The 17,337-nt window shown below is 43.5% G+C and overlaps 1 protein-coding gene across 3 annotated transcripts in view; it reads left to right on the plus strand.

The window, feature by feature from the left end:
• The window catches only part of rhobtb3 (Rho related BTB domain containing 3), an 81,508-nt gene that overhangs the window by 46,917 nt on the left and 17,254 nt on the right, over positions 1–17,337 (plus strand). Inside the window, exons 5-8 of one of the 3 annotated variants that reach the window (XM_059969421.1) lie at positions 859–964; positions 5,531–5,893; positions 7,747–7,859; positions 15,040–15,172. In XM_059969421.1, coding sequence (XP_059825404.1) covers positions 859–964; positions 5,531–5,893; positions 7,747–7,859; positions 15,040–15,172 — 715 coding nt within the window. The remainder of the gene's footprint in view (positions 1–858; positions 965–5,530; positions 5,894–7,746; positions 7,860–15,039; positions 15,173–17,337) is intronic. The other 2 variants (XM_059969422.1, XM_059969423.1) reach the window with 2 other exon arrangements.

Consider the following 17,337-nt stretch of genomic DNA (forward strand, 5'->3'; position numbering starts at 1 on the left):
GGAACAGAATTAAGCCATTTTGCCCGTTGAGTCTGCTCTGCCATTTCATCATGGCTGATCCATTTTCCCTTCTCAGCCCCAATCTTTTGCTTTCTCCCTGTGTCCCTTCATGCTCTGACTAACCCAGAATCTATCAACCTCTGCCTTAAACATACATAAAGACTTGGCCTTTGCAGACGCTTGTGCCAACAAATTCCACAGATTCACCACTCTCTGGCTGAAGGAACTCCTCCTCATCTCCGTTCTAAAAGGATGCCCTTCTATTCTGAGGCTGTGTCTTCTGGTCTTGGACTCCCCCACCACAGGAAACATCCTATCTACATCCACACTTACTGAGGCCGTTTGACATTTCATAGGTTTCAATGAGCTCACCCCTGCAAAATATTCCATGACATTTTTGGAAAATGAAGCTGTTATTGTGTAACACGAATGGCTTATAGACTGTGGTCACCACATAAGTGACCTGTCCTCCCCAGGGTTAACTGCTTTGATTTAATCAAAGGACATTCAAATGTGGAAGAATTGAAGGAAGTCTCATATTTAGCAACAGAATATGGATTGATATGGGAAGGTATTTCCAAATTCTTTTCCCAAGAGGCCAGTCAAGTATGGTATTCTGAAACTTAGCCAAAATGCTATATCATGAAGATTAATGGGAAAGTTCTCTTCGATTTTGGTGCTGGGAAGAAAATGGATAAATATAGCAATGTGTAGCACATGCAGTTCTCATACACTTGAAGGGAACTGGATATATCCTTTGTACAAAGTGATTTTCACTTAATTTTTGAACTTTGTTCTCCAGCTAAACAACTGTGTGTGATTTTGACTTTTGTGCTTCTGCTGTGTATAATTTTACAGTTGGAATACTTCATTGTCCAATGTTTAAAGCAGAAGTCTTCACAGAAAAAAAAGAAAAGGACAAGCAGAACCCGTCTAATTCCACCACCTAGACTTAAAGAACCTGGTAAGAGAAGATGATGAAGGAGTGTGCCTTTATTTGGTATTGGTAGTGGTTTGTCAGCGTCACATTTCCCAAGGTACAGTAAAACACTTGCCTTGCACACTATTCATACAGTTCAAATCTTTACACAGTGCATTGAGGTAGAACAAGGTAAAAATAACAATGCAAAATAAATGTCAAAGTAAATTTTATTATCAAAGTACATATATGTTACCACAGACAACCCTGAGATTCATTTTCCTATGGGCATACTCAATCAATCTATAGACTAGGAACTCCAACAGGATCAACGGAAAATCAACCAGAGTGCAGAAGACAACAAACTGCGCAACTGCAAATATAAACAAATAGCAATAAATAACAAGAACATGAGATAATGTGATAAAGGGTCTTTAAAGTGAGATCATTGGTTTTACCAACTTTTCAATGATGGGACAAGAAAGTGCAGTTATCCCATTTTATTCAAGAGCCTGATGATTGAGGGGTAGTATCTGTTCTTGAACCTGGTGGTGTATGTCCTGAGGCTCTTTTACCTTCTACCTGTTGGCAGCGGTAAGAAGAGAGCATGGCCTGGGCGATGGGGATCTCTGATAATGGATGCTGCTTTCCTGTGACAGAATTCCATGTCAGATGTGCTCGGTGGTCGGGAGGGCTTTACCCATGATTTAACATAAAAGCTACAGGGAAAGTGCATGGCAGATAAACAACAAACTACAAGATCATGACAAGGTAGATTGTGAGACCAGGAGTGAATTTCATCCTACAAGAAATCCATTCAGTAGTCCGATCACAGTGGGACAGAAGCTATCCGTGAGCACGATGGTACGTGCTTTCAGGATTTTGCTCGATGGGAGTGGGGAGAAGAGAGGATGTCCGGAGTGGGGAAAGGTCTTTGATTATTCTGGCTTCTTATGATGTAGTGGGAATATGGAAAGCTCTCCAACTACTGATTTTGATTAACACCAGGAATTGTCAAAGATCCCATCACTAATATTTCATCATTAGATTTGAATGGTCACTTGACACAAGGGTCAGTCATGGGAATAAACACCAAAGTGTGTCAGAGTGCCATCTATTTCTGGAAGTCGGCATGAATCCAGTCCACTGAAACGCCCCTTCAGCTCACGGGAGGGGTCCGAGTCAAATAAACAACATAATCGTAGATACACACAAAATGCTGGAGGAACTCGATAGGCTGGGCTGAGCTCCTCCAGCATTTTGTGTGTGTTGCTTGGATTTTCAGCATCTTCAGATTTTCTCTTGTTTGTGACAATCATAGTTACTTAAGACTCAGAGCATAAAACTGTCTCTAATTTAGTAGTTAAAGAATTAATAATGTAATTTATTAATGCATCTGTTAACAGGTTAATGTAACATTATATTACACTGTTTAAAAGGTGCTGTCCTTAGAAACACTGAAATAGGATCCAAGTGTGGAGTGGAGGGAAGCACAAGGCTTATTCTTAGAGATACTGTACTGTGCAAAAGTCTTCGGCACATATATCTAGCTAGGGTGCCTAAGACTTTTGCACAGTATCAGTAATTTTATATATTGCGCTGTACTGTTGCCGTTTTAATAAAAAACAAATTACATGACATATGTGAGTGATGATAAACCTGATTCTGATTTATGTCTATTGTGGACTTAGAGTAGGAAGAAGGCAGGGAGGGGGGAATCATGGTTGGCTGCCCCCCCCACCTTCTCTGCCACCTGTCCCACACCCTCTCACAGTGCTGCACCCTCGCCATTCCCAACATCCTTTGCTCCCGCCAAATTTACAAACATGCCTTCTGCTCCATGTTTGGCAAGTACAGTAGTCTGTGCAAAAGTCTTCGGCACCCTGCCGATCAGTTGTCCTTCTGGCCTAACGATGTGGATGGCATTGCTGGGAAATGAGCCAGGCCAAGTGGAGAGGAGGGACAAGGAAAGCTGAGCATTTTATTATAGCGATAAGCGATCAGGAAAAAGTCAAAGAGGAAAATGTGATTTATTAAACCATCAGGCATAGGAGCAGAATTGGACCAGTCAGCCCATTGAGTCCCATATTTAAGGTTGCTGATGACATAACAGTGGTGATGAATCAGCATGTGTGAGGGAGATTGAAAATCTGTCTGAGTGATGCCACCACTACAAACTCTTACACAGCATCAGCGAGACCAAGGAGCTGATTATTGACCAGAAACCCGAAGTTCATAAACCAGTCCTCATCAGGGTATCAGAGGAAGTGGGTCACAACTTTACATTCCTCAGTGTCATCATTTCAGAGGATCTGTCCTGGGCCCAGCATGTAAATGCCATAATGAAGAAAGCGCAGCCACACTTCTGCTCCCTTAGGGATTTGTGGAGATTTGGCATGGCATCTAAAGATGTGACAAACTTCAACAAACTTCTGTAAATGTGTGGTGAAGTGTGTATTTACAGGCTGCGTCAAAGCCTGGATTGGATACACCAATGCCCTTGATTCAGGGTTCAAGGTACATTTATTATCAAAGTGCAGTTTGTATCCAGTACACAACCCTGGGATTCGTCTTCCTATAGGCCACCATGAAACAAAGAAAACCATGGAACTCACTGAAAGGAAAAGATCACACACACCTCAGTGCGCAAAAAAAGCAACAAATTGCACAAATAGCAAAAAACAGGAGTGAAGAACACAGAATTTACTGCAGGCTGCAGAGCCCGTACACCCCAACGAAAATCGCACAAAATAGCAACAAAACCTGAGGAATCAGAAACCGGAAACACTTCGTAACCCAAACTACAAAGTCCAATCCATCAGTCACATCGATTAAACTTTGCCCAAGACCTGGCACCATCCTCTAGCAGCAAAGAGAGAGAAGGAGAGAGAGACTGATCGAACGCAGTCATCTTCCTCGGGAGCAGCGAATGGGGGGAGCGGGGGGAGAGACCAGGCAGACGGCACTGAACACCTACTTGCCTTCCGCTCGTGTCCTTGTTGATTTCAATCTAGCCTGAATGCTTTAATCAGTGAGAAATCAATCATGGGTTCGACTTCCAGGCTTTTTGGCCTGCAGGCCGCACACTTCACTTGAAACCTTATCAAACTCCCTCAGAGACAGCAAAGTGCCAGATCACTCAATTGGCCCGAACACACCATCAAGCAGTAGATCACAGCCTCCGATATTAGCTGAATCATATTTGAAAGAAGAAGTGAAGGAACAAAAGGAAGTAATTTTGTTGACTGCCTGAAGGGTGATGCCTTTGGTTGGATTGTTTGCTGGCGCCATCTCCTCCAGAACTTGAGTGGAAAACGTGTTTGTATTGAAAAGTAATGGACACAGTTCAGTCTGTCATGGGTAAAGCCCTCCCCACCGTTAAGTATATTTACACAGAGCGCTGTCACGGGAAAACAGCGTCCATCATTAAGGACCCCCACCACGCAGGTCATGCTCTCTTCTCACTACTACCATCAGGAAGAAGGTACAGGAGCCTCAGGACCCACACCGCCAGGTTCAGAAACAGTTATTACCCCTCAACCATCAAGCACTGGAACCAAAAGGGATAACTTCACTCAACACTAAAATATTCCCACAACCAATGGGCTTAACTTTCAAGGACTTGGCATCTCATGTTCTCCATATTTATTGCTTATTTATTCATATTTTTTTCTGTTTTGTATTTGTGCAGTTTGTTGTCTTTTGCACGTTAATTGTTTGTCTGTCCTGTTGTGTGCGGTCTTTAACTGATTATGTTGTATTTCTTTGATCTACTGTGTCCACAAGAAGACAAATCTCAGAGTTGTATATGGTGATATATATGTACTTTGGTAAGAAATTTACTTTGACCTTTGAGTCTGCTCGGCCAAATATCCATTATCCCTCTCAACTACATTCTCCTGTCTTCTCACAGTAACCTTAGGCTCTCGATTAGTAACAGTGTCAATCAACTTCTGCTTTAAATAGTTAGATCTCTGCATTGATGTACAAGTGTACCCAATAAAGTGGCCACTGAGAGTATAATTATTTGTGTGTGTGAGTCTGTCTAAGAGTTTTGCACAATACTGTATTTATCAACATGGAGCAGAGAGTGAGTTTGTAAATCTGGCAGGAGCACAGGATGTTAGGAATGGTGAGGGAGGAGAGCCATGGGAGGGGTGTTGGTCAAGTGGCAGAGAAGGAGTACCAGGGGTGGGGGTGGTGTGAGTGCAGACACACCCAGCCTTGAGACACCACGCAAGGTCAATTGATTCCAAACAATTGGTTTTTTCTTAATCGAATATCTCTCTGGTGCTTCCCACTCCCTCCCCTCTCCCTTCCCCTTTTCCCAACCATGACTCCCCTCTCCCTGTCCCATTCCCACTCTCAGTCCGCAACAGAGACCCACATCAGACTTGGGTTTATGTCATGTTTACTCATGTATGTCGTAAAATTTATTTTTGTGGCATCAGAGAGTGCAATGCATAAAATTACAGTACTGTGTAAAAGTTTTAGGCACCCGGTTGTATATATGTGTCTAAGACTTTTACACAGTACTGTGTATAAATACACACAGATCGTTAGTCTTGTGTAGAAGTTGATGTTGATTATCGACTTTTGTTTTTCCTTCAGCCAAGCTGCCGTGTTTAAAGATTGAGACATCCCGGTACCACTGTGACTTGCTAAGGCTTTTCTACAGCTCTCTGTGTGCAGATGTGGTATTTTACACTGGTGCTGGACAAGAGGTGGCGAGGGCCCACAGGATTGTGCTGTGCACGGCAAGCCACGTCTTCATGCTGCTGTTTGGTGTGGAGGTTCCTGGCCACCCCGGAGAATTACCTGGGAGGATTGCTCACCGTCTGTTTGTAATAGAAAAAGACATTGCATTGAACTCCAACCAAACTTTCCTTCAGAACAGCCAGCCAGTAAGGGTCACCATTTTAGACTCTCTGCTCTGTGCCTGCTTCTCAGAGGTCTTGAAGTTCATTTATGCAGGTATAGAACCTGTACTGCTGAGGAGTAACTGTGCAGCTTTACCTTCCCGGAAAGTTATGCCGATTAGTATTGCTGAACACGCACAAAATGCTGGAGGAACCTAACAGGTCAGGCAGCAGCCACGGGGAGGAATAAACAGAGGACGTTTCAGGCTGAGCCCCTTCATCAGGATTGCAAAGGGAGGGGAAAGGAGCCAGAGTAAGTAGGTGGGGCGGAGGGGAAGTTTGTACCCCCAGCTGAAACTTCTTCCCCTCCCCCTGCCTACCTTCTCTGGTTCCTTTTCCCCTTCCTCTCCAGTCCTGTAGGGTCTCGGCCCAAAACATCGACTGTTCATTCCTCTCCATTGATGCTGCCTGGCCTGCTGAGCTCCTCCAGCGTTTTGTGTCTGTTGCTCTGGATTTCCAGCATCTGCACAGTCTCTTGTGTAATAATTTTGTTTAAATTATTTTCTTGAATATCCATTCTGGAGCAGCTTGTGCATAGTCCCAAAGGATAAAATTCAAAAGAAATGTGATTACGTTGTTATTGTGTATGGATGGGAAACCAGCAAAAGATCACCGTACTAATTATGCACCTCTGGGACTCAGTTGAGGCCAAGTCAATAGTTTGCCCCTCCCATTAATGTACTACACAGGAAGGTCATAAGTGTGATGGCAATACAAGTCATGCCTCATACTGTAAACACCAGAGATTCTGCAGCTGCTGGAAATCCAGAGGAACACACACTCACAAAATGCTGGAGGAACCCAGCTGGTCAGGCAGCATCTATAGAGAGCAATAAACAGTTGATGTTTTGATCTCAGATATTAGTCTTGATGAAGAGTCTTGGCTTGAAACATTGTCTGTTTATTCCTTCTCCATAGATGCTGCCTGATTTGCTGAGTTCCTCCATCATTTTGTGTGTGTTCCTCTTAATATTCCCATTCTATTCCTGAGTTTAGACAAAAAAAATCTTCTGCTCATTGTAACGTATTTTCCAATTCTCCAATCCTTTCTTCAGGCCACCTATTATTACCTGGCTTGTGGTATTTTTTTCACAAACCCATTGTGCTCCTCCCCTTCTTCAAGCTCTTCCAGTGTTCTGAATATTACACAAGATTATGGTGTTGATGTGATATCAGGAATGCTCAGCTGAGCTTAATTTGTGCAGTCACAGTGTTGCCCCCAGTTTTGCAGAACACCTTTTTTAACTAGGACCTCAAAATGATATTCTGCTCGACATTATCAATATGAAAAATTAACTTTCAGAATGACTTCCAAATAACATATCAGTGATTTAGAACGTAAACATCACCTAGCACGACGTGACCTCATTTGTGCTCTGGTGGTTGTCCACCATGTCCAGCGATGACAGAAAACCTGTGTAGGGGAGTTTTTAAAGTGGAAAAGCTCTTACACTGGGGCAGTTCCACTCTCTCAGCCTCTGGTCTGGGTCCCCTGCTACGAACAAGCACCACAAACTGGGGTCTTCCTTGTGAGTTCTGCATTAGATAAAATGGGAGAACTCTGATTCAAATATCTTGTAGGGACTCCTGTTCTCCATGATCTTTCACTCGATCCACTAACACATGTGCTCAAAAGGAAGAGTATATATACATACATATAATAGTTTATATATTAAATAGTTGAATTAAATAAGTAGGGCAAACATTGATCTAAAAAGTAGTGAGATAGAGTTCATGGGTTCATTGTCCATTCAGAAACCAGATGGCAATTTTGCTTTTAGAGCAATGATTTTAGCCCTAAGGGCTTAAAATTTATAAAATTAAGAATTCAGTCAAAATATGTAGTAAATATTACAATTTGTAATTAGGTTTGGCAATAAATTATTAAAGAGTTTTATCTGTGACTAGGGACTGACAGCTGGGATGAACTGAAGTCGGTGCTCTGGAAGAAGTTAAACAATCTAGAAGAAATGAGGCAAGTGTTGGAAACACTCAGTCTTCTCTTCAAATGCAACTCCAAGGTATGTTAGTACAAATATGTAGCCTGGAACTGAGGCACTTATTTTTAATCTATTTTAGTATTCCTTATTTAAAATAATGGACTACTGGTACAGAAAGTGATACCAAATCGTATCTACTCCATAACCGTATGTTTCAATGTTCTAATTCTCCAATATTCAAACTTGTCCTTTCCATATCCTTCACCTTTCTTCTTTCTCTTCTCTTCCACTCTATGGTAGGTCTTCCTGTGTTTTCCTCCTTCTCTGGTGTTCATCTAAGACCTTTAACTGTTCCAAAGTTCACAGTAAATTTATTATCAATCTACATTTATATCACAATATACTGCCCTGAGATTCATTTTCTAGTGGGCATGTACAGTAAATACAAAGAAACAAAGTGAAAGTACTGAAAAACTGCACACAGTAAAGATGGACAAATAACCAATGTGCAAAAGACAGCAAATTGTGCACATGCAGTACCGTGCAGAAGTCTAATGTACGTATACAGTATACAGCATGGTGTCTAAGACTTTTGCATAGTGCTGTATTTGGCAACGTAGAGCAGAGAGTGAGTTTGTACATCTGCTGGGAGCAAAGGATGTTGGGAATGGCAAGGGTGGAGTGTCATGGGAGGGGTGTGGGACAGGTGGCAGAGAAGGGGGGCCGGGGCGGTGCCACGGGTACAGACACACCCAGCCCTGAGACACCTGCCAAGGTTATTTAATACCAAACAAACTGTTTTTTGATCATTACAGAATGTCTCTCTGGTGCTTCCTGCTCCCTCTCTTCTCCCTTCCCCTTTTCCCAACCATGATTCCCTTTTCCTTGCTTCCTTCCCACTCTCAGTCCACAATAGAGACCCATATCAGAATCAGGCTTAGCATCACTCACATACATCATAAAATTTGTTTTTATTTTTGCAGCAGCACAGTGCAAAACAGAATTACTTCAGTACTGTGCAAGATTCTGAGACTCCCTAGCACTATATATGTTCCTAAGACTTTTGCACAGTAATGTGCCAAGAGAGAAAAAAATCGAAATTAATAATAAATAAATAAATAAGCAATAAATATGGAGAACTCGAGTCTTTGAATGCGATCCTCTACTGATGGAAAGTCATAGACCTGAATCGTTACTCTTTCTTCTCTCTACCAGTGTTCCCTGACCAGTTGAGTATTTCGGGCATATTTTCTTTTTATTCTCTTTCCTTCAATGAGGATGAGGGTGAGGGTGAGGGCCTTTGTCAGTCAGAGTTGACCACGGATGTTGCGTACTATCTGTCTCGATACACAAGCCTGGGCAGTACGATATGGAGAGCAAGCTGTTGCCCGTGTAGCAAGCTCCCCCTCTCCATGAATCTGATGAAATTGTGCAGAAAATACAAAGAGTCTGCAGAGGGATATAGATGGGTTAAATGAGTGGGGAAGGGTCTGGCAGATGGAGTACAATGTTGTTAAATGAGAGGTCATCCACTTTGAAAGGAAAAGTGGAAAACCAGATTCGTATTTAAATGGTAAAAAATTATTGCAGCGTGCTGTTGTGGAGAGGGACTTGGGAGTGCTTGTGCATGAATCGCAAAAGGTTGGTTTGCAGGTGCAGCGGGGTATCGAGAAGGCAAATGGGATGTTGGCCTTCACTGCTAGAGGGACTGAAGGGAGGTTATGCTGTAACTGTACAGGGTACTGGTGAGGCCGCACCTGGAGTACTGCATGTAGTTCTGGTCTCCTGACTTGAGGAAGAATATACTGGCTTTTGAGATGGTGCAGAGGAGGTTCACCAGGTTGATTCCAGAGATGAGGGATTTAGACCAAGGAGAGATGAAGTCATCTGGGACTGTACTCACTGGAATTCAGAAGAATGAGAGATCTTATAGAAACATATAAAGTCATGAAAGGGATAGATAAGATAGAGGCAGGAAAGTTGTTTCCACTGGTAGGTGAGACTAGAACTAGGGGAAATAGCCTCAAGATTCGGGGGAGCAGATTTAGGATGGAGATGAGAAGGAACTGCTTTTCCCAGAGAGTGGTGAATCTGTGGAATTCTCTGCCCAACGAAGCAGTGGAGGTTTCCTCAGTAAATATATTTTAAGACAAGGTTGGATAGATATTTGCATAGTAGGGGAATTAAGGGCTATGGGGGAAAAGGCAGGTAGGTGGAGTCCATGGGCAGATCAGCCATGATCTTGAAATGGAGAGCAGCCTCGACGGGCCAGATGGCCTATTCCTGCTCCTATTTGGTACCAGCAACTTTGCAGGAGTTGTTAACAGCATTGTACAGAATGTAGGACTGCCTTAGGGACTCCAACTCCAGAGTTTTCCCTTGGGGTTTACTCCTGAAGCCTGCCCCATAAGTGGGTATAGCTGCAAGGTGGAGATTTGAGTTAAGAGTTTTCCTTCCCATAGATCAACTGCCCACCACGGCTGATGAGTCCAATCTGCCCATGGAGACTAGTTTTAAGGCTCCAGTTACCCACCTTTGCCCCTTCTCCTGTCAGCAGAAGCAGTTTTGCTGGGCTTAGTAGCTAAGCCAGACTGGACAGGAGCTGGACTTGAGGCACACATCACTGGGAGCATTTAATGGGTAGTGGGAGCTTCTCCCCATTACCACCCCGCCTATAACAAACTCAAGAAACCTCAACGAGGGTATATAGAGTGGAAAGATGGAAGGTGGATAAATCAATTTAAGCTGCTGTCTGTTGTCCAGCTCTTGACATTCACCTGGCCTGTATGAGGGCAGACCATCTGCCGATATTCTGAATTTCTGTACTGTTTCCCAGCTGGCATCCAGCCAAGGGGTAGTGCCAGGAGATCAGGCCTGCAACGGGACACTTGAGGAACCAGGAGTGCAACTAGAAAGAGAAGACAGTTGGTGATTGAGAGTGCAAGAGAAATTAGTGATCAGACGCCCCAAGTGGGATGGGAGACAGAGACCATGTGCTAAGTAGGAGGATGAGAGTGAGAAGAATGAGGCCGAGTCAGGAGGAGAGGAAGATGGCAAACTAAATTCTTCCATCGGGGGATAGAGGCACTTCTGTTTTTGCTGCCATACAAGGAACATTGCAAAGGTTGCTTCTAATTCCCTTTTCCTGCTCCGTTTAGATCATGGAACATCACAGCATAGATCAGGCCTTCTGGCCCACAATGTTGTGCCAATCTTTTAACCTACTCTAAGATTAATCCAGCCCTTACCTCCAACATAGTCATCCATTTTTTTTTATCATCCTTGTGTCTATCTAAGGGTTTCCCAAATGTTCTTAATGCATCTGCCTCTACCACAACCCCATGTTCCCACCATTCTCTCTGTTTAAAAAAAAACCTCTACTGTCCCCCCTGTATTTTCCTCCAATCACCTTAAAATTATGCTCCTCATATTTGCCATTTCCACCCTGGGCTAAAGACCCTGATTATCTACTCAGTCTATGCCTATTATCATCTTATACACCTCTATCAAGTCACCTCTCGTCCTCCGTCGCTCCAAAGAGAAATGCCCTAGCTTGATCAGCCTATCCTCAGATGTCATGTTCTCTAATCTAGGCAGTTTCCCAGAAGAAAGTGAGAATGTAATTATTTTCTGTGTAATTTACAGTGAAGGATAAATTGGTACTTCACCCCTCCAAAGCAAGAGTTAATAGGTAAAGTCTGCACATCGAGCACACTGTACTGGAAATGTTTTTTCAGTTCTATAAACTCACACAAAAGACACAATTGTATCTCATCGACTTCCATTCAGTACCTTCATCACCAAATGGAATGGAAATCAATAGTTCGTTAACGTTCCCATTCAAAGCAAATATCTTCATCAGGGTACATTTACTGGTAATATTTATTTCAGTTGTTTAAGCTCACACAATAGACACAATTGTACCGCATCAGCTTCCATTCACTGCTTCATAACCACAAGTTGCATGGAAACCAAAATTTATTGATGTTCCCATTCAAAACAAATATACTTTCAAAAGATCTCTTTTTGAGAATGATCTGCAAACAGTAAAGTGATAAATGCAGATATTGAAACATTAGCTGCATGTCACTCGGTTTGAATTTTAAATATTAAGAATATGTCACCTCTCATTGTTAAGCGCAGATTGCATCCCATGTGAATGAACTTCCAAATAAGATACACTGGAGCAAGAAAAACAAATATTCTGAGTTCTATAATGATGCACATCAGAATCAGATTTAATATCATCGGCATATGTTATGAAATTCATTAACTTTAGGGCAGCAGTACAATGAAATGCATGAGAAATCAATATAGAGAAAGAAAACTGTATTATAGTAAGTATATGTATGTCTATTAAATAGTTGAGTTAAAGTAATTAGTGGAAAATAACAAATAAAAAAAAAGCAGTGAGGTAGTTTACATGGGTTCATTGTCCATTTAGAAATCAGATGGCAGAGGGGAAGAAGCTGTTCCTGAATCGCTGATGGTAACAGTGAGGAAAGGGCATGTCCTGGGTGCTGGAGGTCCTTAATAATGGATGCTGCCTTTCTGAGACAGCGCTTCCTGAGGATGTCTTGGATATTAGGGAGGCTGGCACCAGTGATAGAGTTGACTAATTTTACAAGTTTCTGCAGCTTATTGTGATCTTGTGTAGTAGCCCTCTCCCATACCATATGGTGATGCAGCCATCAGAACACTCTCCACAATACATTTGAACAAGTTTTCAAGAGTTTTAGTTGACAAACCTAATCTCCTCAAATTCAAAGGTAAATTTAATGTCAGAGAAATGTATACAACATACATCCTGAAATCCTTTTTCTTTGCAAACATCTGCAAAAACAGAGTGCCCCAAAGAATGAATAACAGTTAGATGTTAAAACCCCAAAGTCTCTTCCAGCTCCCCTCACCCACACATAAACAGCAGCAGAGTATTGACCCCCCCCCCAGCAGCAAAGTAGCATCGGCGCCCCCCCCCCACCAAACACTCAAGCTTGCAGCAAAACATCAGCAAAGACACAGACTTGCAGTTACCCTAAAGACTACTCACTCACCCGGTATTCGACATACCACAGGCTCTCTCTCTCCCTAATAAAGGAAAAAGAGACGTCCCTGTTTTGCAGCGAGAGGGGAGACATAACAAACAACTCGCTGATTTATGATGTTAAAAGTCTGTTGTATCGCTTCTTACAAGCTCTGTGCCCAAAGAACTTGGGTCTCTGGGCACACAGCCAGCAGGCAGCTCGCTACTTTCAATCTTCTGTCTCCCACGACACACCAGGCGGTGGCACCAACCTCGAATCTGCCTGCCTCCAGAGCCACGAAATCCCGGAACCCTAAAGGCACGTCAGTTTTCTAGGCCGCATCCTCGGCATATCGAATGGTGGCCAGTCGTGAGACCCCGAGAGTGGCTCCCATTCCTGCAAAGAACCAAAGTCAGTGTGTAGCTCCAGGTCAGGGTCTTCAAAATAACCCTGAAAGGGAAAAAAGAGATATTAAAGACAGAAATAGAGCTGCTTCCGAAGATGCAAGCAAAGAAGTTGCCATTAGGTGTCATTGTCCTCCTAAGCTCCTAATGAAGTAAAGCCACTGTCCTGCCTTCTTTATAGCTGCATCAATATGTCGTGTCCAGGTTAGGTCCTCAGAGAGATTGACACTCAGGAACTTGAAATTGCTCACTTTGTCCACTTCTGATTCCTCGATGAGGATTGGTTTGTGTTCTCTTAACTTACCCTTTCTGAAATCCACAATCGGCTCTTTGGTCATACTGATGTTGAGTGCAAGGTTGCTGCTGTGAAATTACTCAAATAACTGGAATATCTCACTCCTGTGCTCCCTTTTGTCACCATCTGAAATTCTGCCGATGATGGTTGTCTTGTCAGCAAATTTATAGATGCTATTTGAGCTATGCCTAGCCACACAGTCATGAGTATACAGAGAGTAGGGCAGTGGGCTGAGCACACGCCCCTGAGGTGCGCCAGTGTTGATTGTCAGCAAGATGGAGACGTTATTTCCAGTCAGCACAGATTGTGGCTTTGTTAGGAAGTCAAAGATCCAGATGCAGAGGGAAGTTCTGAGGAACTGTAGGAATGATGGTTTTAAAAGCTGAGTGACAGTCAACAATCAGCATCTTGACAGAAGTGTTTGCAATGTCCAGGTGATGTGAGGCTGCGTGGAGAGCCATTGAGTTTGTGTCTGCTGTAGGCCTGTGTGGCATAGTTGCTGATTTTACCCAAACGGAGTGTTAATGTAATTCTGTCTTGTGTTTACTGCGTTTGGTGGAATCACATATTTATAGCTAAAGTGCCCAAGACTTCTGTATTTGTCAATGTAGAGTGGAGAGTGAGTTTGTAAATCTGGTGGGAGTAAAGGATGTTAGGAGTGGTGAGGGTGGAACACCATGAGAGGGGTGTAGGATAGGTGGCAGAGAAGGAGTCCAGGGCAGTGCGGGGGTGAGGGTGGGTGGCACAGGTGCAGACATACCCAGCCCTGAGACACCAGGCAAGGTCATTTGAATCTGGACAATTGGTTCATGATTGTTACAGAATGTCTCTCTGGTGCCTCCCACTCCCTCTCCCTCCCACTTCCCCTATCCCAGGTCCCCCTCTGCCTCTCTCCCCTTTTAACTTTCTGCTTCTTTATCTCTACAGTTCTTTCATGTTTATCCCCTCCCCCTCCCCCACTTATCTTCCCTCTGATTGGTTTTCCACCTGGCGTCTCTAGGCCCTACCCCCTCCACATCTCTATTACCGGGCTTCGGCCCTCTCTTCTCCCCCACTCCTGATGAAGGGTCTCGGCCCGAAACGTTGGCTGCTCTTTTCTCACGGATGCTGCCTGACCTACTGAGTTCTTCCAGCGTTGTGTACGTATTCTTTGATCCACAACATCTGCAGTTGTATTTTCGTGTTTCCACCCCCTCCGCTCTCCCTTCCCCTTTTCCCAGCCATGATCCCCCTCTCCCTGCCCCCTTCCCACTCTCAGTCCGCAATAGAGACCCATATTAAAATCAGGTTTGTCGTCACTCACGTCATGAAATTTTGCTTTGTGCTGGCAATAGTACAGTGCAAAACATAAAATTACTACAATACTGTGCAAAGGTCTTGGGCACCCTCGCTATATATGTGTGCCCAAGTCACTTGCACAGTATTATACATTTAAAAAAATCAAAACTACATTTGCCATATTAGGAACTATGTGAGAAAATGCAAATAATTTAAAAAATCATTTAATTTATTAGTTATGTTTTTTTTTAATCTTTCAGACGTTTTATTCCAGTGGGATTGACTACCCAACAGCAAAAGGGAAAGAACAATCTCAAAGCTGCTGTTGTTCCTTAAGTCTTTTCCTCAAAAACCCTGACTTGGCTGATGTCATCTTTAAAGTACAAGGTACAGGTTAGTGTGAAGAGCAAACGATTGCAGATGAGACATCTGCAGATTAAGGGTTCTTGTCTTGAAATGTTTTTGAGGTTTCTTGCGGACGCTGCCTGACCTGCTGAATTTCTCCTGGATTTTCTGTCTTTAGTGTAGGTTTCTTTGTTCACAAGAGGCAAAGATGCCGATGCTCTGTGGAAGGCTGTTATTGGTCTTGTTTTGTGAATGTTTCTAATACTGCTCTTTGCACAGTAAAGAAATGCTTCCAGTCACAGCATTTTTGGATATATTAAAGAAACACGTGAGAAGCAGGGAATGAATTGGGGTGTCATAATATTGTGATGGTTAGCACAGGACGTTGGAGTTCAGAGGTCAGTTCCGGTGCCCTCTGCAAGAAGTTTGTATGCCCTTCCCATGACTGTGTGGGTTTCCTCCGGGCGCTCAAGTTTCCTCTCACAGTCCAAAGATGTACCGGTTAGTAGGTCACTCTAAATTGCCCAGGGATGAGGCTCGGGTTACTTGGAGGTTTCGAGAGGAGGGGATTTCACTGAGGCCTGCTGCCCGAGTGGCAAAATGAGGAGTGGGTTGCTACAACGAAGTAGAGTTCTGACCAGTGAACAGTCTGTGTTTGGGTTTGATTAGCAAGAACAAAGCGCAGCGGCCATTGAGAGTCAGAGTGGTGGTCTTGAGGTTTTAGCCCATTGATGTGTCAGCAAAGAGAGACTTCAGTCAAAGGAAGCAAAGAAACGAAAAGCTCAGGGTTATGTTTTTCCTCTTTATATCTGCTCAGCAGGGTCTGTGGAGAAGCTCGGCAGGATAGTGGAATTCTCCTCTTGTGGTTAGCGGGAAGGCGGGGAAACCTCCGGCGTCCCTGATGACTACAACTGTGAGGCGCATCCAGCTGCAGCTTCTAACAATCCACGTCAAGAAGTTGGAGCTGAATCTGGGTGAACTCTGGATCAGTCGGAAGGGTGAAGGGGTGGTAGATAGGACATAGGGAGAGGTAGATACACCCCAGGAGCAGGACACAGGAAACGGGGTGGCAGTCAGGAAAGGAAAAGGAGTTAAGGAGCGAGTGCAGAGTAACCCTGTAGCCACCCCCCTCAAAACCAGGTATATCACTTTGGATACTGTTGGGGTTTTGGGAGGAGGGGGAACCTAACAGAGGAAAGTCACAGTGTTTGGGTTTTTGGCACTGAGAAAAGAAGTGGGGGGAAGAAGAGGCATGCTGTGTTGATAGGGGATTCATTAGGGGAATGGACAGGAGGTTCGGTGAGCGAGAATGAGATTCCCAGGTGGTATGTTGCATCCCAGGTGCCAGGGTACAGAATATCTCGGATCGAGTCCTCAGTATTCTTAAGTGGGAGGGTGCACAGCCAGGGGTCGTAAGTGCTAATGACATGAGTAGGACAAGTGACGAGGTTCTGCATGGGGAGTACAGAGAGATAGGTGCTAAGTTAAAAGTCAGGGCCTCCAGGGTTGTGATCTCAGGATTGCTGCCTGTGCCATGTGCTAGTGTTGTGGTTTTTTGTGCCTCGCAAATGACCAAGAGACGCAGAAGATTCTTCAAGAAGGGTTAAACTTTAATTTGCAAATCAAAGCTGAGACAGTCATTGAGCTAGTCGCTGATTGCCCACCGATCCTCGGACACGGCATTTTTTATAGCAAAATCCTGGTCCAGTTTCACACGTACGTCCCATTGACTTAATCATGTTCCAATCCACATCTCCCAGCTGTCTCTCACCAACACACCATCTTCTACATTCTTAAGATTTCATTCTTCTACTAAATTGGGTACATGCATAGCAAACAGCAAGTTCAAACTACATAATCTACATCAAGGCTGACTACATAGTTTTGGTTACACAGCAAACAAGTTCAAAGCAAAACATCTCTTAGCTACCTCTCATTACCACACCATTGTCTTCTACATTCAATTGGATACATGCATAGCAAATAGCAAACTTCAAAGCTGACTACATCTCTTAGCTACCTCTCATTAACATATATTAACACGCCATTGTCTTCTACATTCCTAAGACTTCAGTCTACTAAATTGGGTACATGCATAGCAGACTGACTAGTTACACAGCAAACGATACAAGTTTTATACTCCATAATATTTTTATACTCCAATACTAGTGAGGTCAGAACTAGGAAGACAATACAGTTTAACACGTGGCTGA

Source organism: Hypanus sabinus, chromosome 5 (genome assembly GCF_030144855.1).
Source record: "Hypanus sabinus isolate sHypSab1 chromosome 5, sHypSab1.hap1, whole genome shotgun sequence".
In the NCBI taxonomy this organism is placed as follows: Eukaryota; Metazoa; Chordata; class Chondrichthyes; order Myliobatiformes; family Dasyatidae; genus Hypanus; species Hypanus sabinus.